This window comes from Nicrophorus vespilloides, unplaced genomic scaffold (assembly GCF_001412225.1).
Source record: "Nicrophorus vespilloides isolate i.1.1-1 unplaced genomic scaffold, Nicve_v1.0, whole genome shotgun sequence".
Lineage (NCBI taxonomy): Eukaryota > Metazoa > Arthropoda > Insecta > Coleoptera > Silphidae > Nicrophorus > Nicrophorus vespilloides.
Window position 1 is genome coordinate 39,924 of NW_017095486.1, and position 6,000 is coordinate 45,923.

Genomic DNA, 6,000 nt, shown 5'->3' on the forward strand with positions numbered 1-6,000 from the left:
ATAAAACCACCGTCAGCATTAATAACTGTCTCTATACAAGATCTAAATTGCCGACAAGCTTGAATTATTTTAATTCATAGCAGACATTACTCTGAATCTTTCAATGAATCTTTAGAGTTATGGGGGTTTTCATTGACCTCTACAACGTTGCACAGTTTATAGGACCAAATGATAATTTCTTCTTCAACTTGTTTAATAGCCTCTTGGATCGGATTAAGCGATTGCCTTTTGTGACATAAAGTCGCATCATAGACAACATTTCGAATTGTTCCTTCCGACACAAGGAATTCTTTTGCATAGATTTTCTGGGATCATGCAATGGTTTGTTGAACTCGTTGAACAAATTCTGGCGTTCTCGTTGTGTCAGAGCGCTTTACTTGCCCCTTAGTGCCCTTTAGTCTACTGGAGCCTGTCAGTTGAAATGTTGGTGCGAGCTATGCCTTCTTGGCTTTGACGCTTGGTTAACTTCAATGTTATCTGCCGATCATTGTTTTCGGTCGCTTGAGGCGTGTGGGATCGTCCTTATCGTATTCCACTGCGCTTCGCACCAGAGGGTTCTCTTGATCGTCTCGGAGATAGTGGGTATGTTTGCCTCTCGGTGGATCTGCTGGTTACGCACATACCAGGGGGCGTCAAATATTATTCGTAGCGTCTTGTTTTGGACCACTTGGAGCTTCCTGATGTGGCTAGCTGCGGCATGTGCCCAGGCCGGAGCTGCGTATGTGAGGGTGGGTACAGTTGTTTCAGCATTCCGTATGCCTTGATGGAAGCCCGCTCGGTGTGTTCCTTGAACCGGAGCCCTTTGTCCAGCATGACCCCCAGGTATTTGGCCGCTGGCTTCCATTCGATGGTTCTATCGAAGATAGTGATGTCCTCTTCTGGTGAAGAGCAGCGCTGTGCTCTTGTCTGGATTCACATCGATGCGCCATAGACGGAACCACTCTTCAAACCGGTCCAGGGCCTCTTGGAAAAGCCTGGTGACATGCAGTGCGCTGGAGTGTCGGACCAGGATGGCCGTGTCATCACAATGGCCACGATGTGCATCATTGATCTGTGCGGGAGGGCTTTGTGCACTCGGTTGGTGATGCCGTCGTTGCCTGGTGCCTTCTTCGGCTTGTACCGCTTGAGGATAGCTCTTACTTCACCGGGGGTGACTGGGTCGATGGCTTCTTCGTCTGGTGTGTTGCTGGTTCGTCTGGTGTGGCGCCTGTTAGTTCGGTGCACTTGCTCGATGTGGTCCAGGTCAGCTCCAGGCTATCAGCAAAGGCCTCCGCCTTGCCCTGGTCCAAGTACACCATGCCATATTATTCTTGCGAAGGCTTTTAGAAATCCTCCAGACTGCCTTGTTGTCGTCTACTAGACTCAGGAAATGTTCCTGCCATCGGTCGTTTCTGAGAATATCCAGATCAGCTCGGACATGAGCCGAGAGTATTCTAAGAATGCGTTTGTGGCGTCTCCTGGTACTCCTTCTTCGCTCTCTGATAAGTTGGTGAAGTTCGATCGGTAGGTTGTTATATTGTCTTCTTTGCGGGGTGTTGTGCGTAGAGGCTGTTGATAGATTTGGGACTTGGCCGGTGAAAGGTGTTGACTATGTCGCTGAACTGAGTCCAGTTTACCTGCGCGTGGGCACCACGGGCTCGTCGTCTTGGGCGTCCTCTAGGTGTAGAGCTAGTGGGTTATGATCGGAGCTTAGCTTAGTCGAGGGTGAAGAACTGGGTGACGTCCTTGACGATCACAATGTAAATAATGTGTTGGTTCGTCTAGCGACTTTCAGAAATCGCGATATTTCCAAATCTCCACGATCAGCTTTTAAAGCAACAATTACAGCATGTCTTTTCATTTCTTGAGTTATCTGGGGGTCTGACATTTCTTTTAAATGTTTAACCTGAAAAGTATAATTTATTAGAATTCAGTGAAGCCATAAAATAGGTTCTTCTCAAATAAGTTACGCATCCTTTAGTTATATTTGTTTGAATCTTTATAGTTACTTTATGGCAAAATATTAATTACTACATTTGTATTGATTGTATTGTTATGATTGTTACCATAGTCCGCGCCACCCAGTTTGGAAACCGCTGCCATAATGTATTTATTATCAATATACAAATATAGTTAATGCATGTATAAATACTTGTTATGACAAATACCACTCAGTCTTGTTATATTAATGTTAAGAAAGCTAGTTTATAAAGCACTTTGTTAAATACTATATATTGAATATAATTTGATAATTTCTATAAATACTAAAGTATTTTCTGTTTACAAACAGGCAACTTCTACAACACATGTGCAGTATAGTGAAACGTAACACGCAATGTTTATGTAAACATTGGTCAGCAAGTTCATTATAAAATTTTCTATCAAATCAAGAGTTGAATACGAAATGGAAAGTAAATTGGTGGTCAGAGGAGAAGCCTCAGAAACGGAAAGTGAAGATGAGCCAATCAACATCACCGAATCTTTATCAGTAAGTGATTATAATCCATCCGATGACTTGATAACGTATCAACATAGCACGTCAAAGTTAAATATTTATTACAGGTACAAGCAACAATGGCAAACTCTAGGAAAGGTGAAGTTATAACCGGAGAAGATTCCGAATCTGATTCAGAAACAGGTAGGTTACAATAAAACAAACACGTCAACTAACTAATATGTAGGCAACCGTATGTACTTTCAATGATATATTGTTCCCTATATTAATTTCTTTATTTAAAAAGCACTATTTATGAATGAAAACTGTATTATGACATAACATGATTTAATTTTTTTAAATTTCTAATTAACATTGTAGTTATTTACACGAATGAACCAACAGAAAATCAACTACCACGAGCTGCAGAAAAATCGATGAATAAACCTAAAAAGACCTATGAAACTTTATTAATAAGAAAATTAAGTGAGCCATACTCTCATTGATCCTATTTTTATTTTATTGTCTAATTTATTTACTCTAGAAGATGATAACAAGCAACTGTATCGAGATCTAGACGGATTCACAACTGAGACCATCACCAAAGCGAGGGATGTTCTGAATACTGCTGAACAGGAATTAATTAAATCGCAAATCACTTTGCAGGGTGCTTTGACCGCACTCAGAGGACTGAATCACAACTCGGCGGCGATCAAGAACAAACTAAGGGATATTCTGTCGTCGAACTTTATTTCCAACATTAATAAAAATATTGTTTAACATTATATAAATAATAATAATAAAATTTATTTTAACAAATCATACTACATACTCAAAAAGAAAAAAACATAATATAACTGCCCTATATATAATATTTTCTCTTAAATTAATATTCTTCAAACAGATTTTTTAGTATTTTCAAGTTCATCGAAATGATCCATGATTCGTTCACAAAATATTGAACACACTATAAACAGAGCAAATCCAACTTAAGATTTTAAAATGATACTACCATTATTTCCTCACATTAGAGATAATCATTAACATAAATTCATTTCCTATTGTTGCCTTAACTAGACACGATTACCATCTCAAAATGATACTTGCAAAATATTAACTATTTTAAAAAAAATAGTCAACAAACTCCAAAATATGGATTATAACAATTAAGAAACAACTTCGATGAATTAATAAAAATATAAGAATTAACAGAAAAGCAAATAAAATGATAAAACTCAAAAGAAAATAGCTAATTTCTTGAATAAAGATCAATATAATAAATAGAATCAATAGAATAAAGATACAATTAAAATAAGATAGAAAATGATCAGCAACATATTAAATTGACCAATGTGACCAGCTCCACAAAGTGCTCTAAATTCAGCATTCCACAAGGTAGAGTACTGTACACACAAATCTAAAATAATAGAATAAATGAAATTTAAATTATTGAGAAATAAATAAATACTTTGCTACTCAAATTAATTAAACCACAGTTTAATATAGAAGAAAGATATATTAACTCGCACAGAAATCATAGACTACTCATTATGGAAGGCTACAAAAAAGCTCCGAAATCTGCAAACAAAAAATCCTCCTATACAGAAACCTAATGAATGGGCAAGAAGATGGATTGAAAAAGCAAATATTTTCTACGAACATTTCACCAACGTGTTAATATCATATCTCTATGCAAAATTTTTTTTATTAAATTGGAAAGAAAATACAAACTAAGCTGAGTCACACCGGATCGGGCTTTCCGCACGTTCCTGGGTATATTTTTATATATTTTATATTCTGTAAATATACCAAAAACAGATAATACAAACATGCCAACATTTGCAGACCATACAACAATCATAACATCATACAAAAGCTTCATAATTGCAACTAGACACTGAAACTCGTCAGGTAGGCGATCGTGCACTTAACACAAATAACAAACAAAACTTCTATTTCCTGCTGGCATGATAGGGGTGACTTTTTCTTTCTATTCTCCTCAAAAGCACCACATTTATTCTGCTCTTCTAAGAAGCCTACTACCGTCTTTCTTGACGGCTAAATCCCATCTCTCCCGGAACCCAAAACCGTTTTCACTAACGGTTGAATCTCGACTCTCCTCATGAAACGATTTTATGGAGGAGCGTAGTTTTTATATTTTGCAATGTTACACTACCTTCAACAAGAATTTAATACGGTTAAGAAATGATTTATGAAATGGCTAATTGGTATAAACCAGTCTAAATCGATGCACCTTCACGAGACTCATCATGGTAGAAGAAAAAAAAAAGAAATAAAGATCTTTTATTGATTGCGTGATTGATTCCCTAGAAAATATTAGTCCGGGATATAGTTCGAATCCTTAAAAAAAAACTACTAAAACTTATAGAAGTAATACATGTTCCATTATCTGAATTCTGGGTAATTACAAAAAAATAATTTCAATTCAATGCCTAAAAACATTATTTTAGCATTTTATACTACCTACATGTATCAACAAAGTTTCTATCATCACTATATAGCAGGGGCAGTCAACAAGTCGAAAGCGACACTTTTTTTAAGATAAAATGTAGATCTTATGTACACAAAAGTTGGCCACCCCTGCTATATAACATCAATGAAAAGTCTTGATCATGTAGTTTTTAGCACTTTCAACCATATAACCAGATATAAAAAAAAAATGTCTTCACAGAAATAAGCCCAAATATTTTGCTAAAATAGGTCAAATATTAATAACACTATGGATTAGATTATTGTTTCATTTATTTCATGTAAATCAATAAAAAAAAATAATATTGCAAAAACGGAAAATTTAGACGATATAGCAGTTGTGTCTGTAAATGAAAAAGCTAGAAATGGTACTTTATAAAATATTTGATATTCGTATATTTTTTTTTCTTATGTTTATGAATTTTTTCATGTCGTAATTTTATTAACAATATTTTTTAATGTGAACAGTAAGTAAATTTAAACACGAGTCACATTATTTAGATAAACTCGATGGATGTTATTATGGTTTTGAAAATTAATAATAATTTACTTAAATTGATATACTAAATCTAGTGGTCTATAATGCTTGAGTCAATCAGGTTAATAGCCAGAATGTTAGTATTTGCTATTAAACATTGGTATAATATTGTATTCTCAACCAGATTTTTTTTTATCTATTCTTCAGATATGCTATTATTATTTAATAATAATTCTATAACAATTTCTTTGTTGACTATACTTTTTTGAATGCTTACTATATGTCTAAAAAAGCAGCCGAACAGTATCTTTTTTATTCTTGGTCTAATTGTATATGAATAAAAAAAAATCTAATTTAGTTGATTGTTTATTTATACATATAGATAATTGGATTTACAAGTAATACTGCATTCATTTAAATAAAGCATTTTAATTGAGTGAGGTTTTTGGATAAATTATATTTCTAAATAATAAATAATATGATAGTTACACATTATATTTATATATAATTATCAATTTTAACTTATACTATCTCTACATAATCTAAAAAATATAACAAATCTCAAATACATTGACAATGGAAACAGTAGAGAAATCTAATACGAAAAATAGGGGCCCAT

The 6,000-nt window shown here is 34.6% G+C and overlaps 1 protein-coding gene across 3 annotated transcripts; it reads left to right on the plus strand.

The window, feature by feature from the left end:
- The first annotated feature begins 2,288 nt into the window (after window positions 1-2,288).
- On the plus strand, window positions 2,289-3,207 carry LOC108561045. 3 transcript variants are annotated; one of them, XM_017918933.1, is made up of 4 exons: window positions 2,290-2,467; window positions 2,542-2,617; window positions 2,819-2,899; window positions 2,958-3,207. In XM_017918933.1, exons 1-4 carry the CDS (start codon window positions 2,384-2,386, stop codon window positions 3,191-3,193), a joined length of 477 nt encoding a protein of 158 aa, XP_017774422.1. In that variant the 5' UTR covers window positions 2,290-2,383; the 3' UTR covers window positions 3,194-3,207. The 3 variants fall into 3 exon arrangements, with proteins under 3 accessions (XP_017774504.1, XP_017774422.1, XP_017774343.1); XM_017918854.1 differs by having other exon boundaries at window positions 2,295-2,467; window positions 2,795-2,899; XM_017919015.1 differs by lacking the exon at window positions 2,819-2,899 and having other exon boundaries at window positions 2,289-2,467.
- The last annotated feature ends 2,793 nt before the right edge of the window (window positions 3,208-6,000 follow it).

What these genes read in the sequence shown, in the direction of transcription:
- LOC108561045 (XM_017918854.1), top strand. Translation starts at nt 2,384, where the DNA reads ATGGAAAGTAAATTGGTGGTCAGAGGAGAAGCCTCAGAAACGGAAAGT. An exon ending in ACATCACCGAATCTTTATCA is followed by an intron (nt 2,468 to 2,541) that starts GTAAGTGATTAT and finishes TATTTATTACAG; the next exon opens with GTACAAGCAACAATGGCAAA. An exon ending in CGAATCTGATTCAGAAACAG is followed by an intron (nt 2,618 to 2,794) that starts GTAGGTTACAAT and finishes TTAACATTGTAG; the next exon opens with TTATTTACACGAATGAACCA.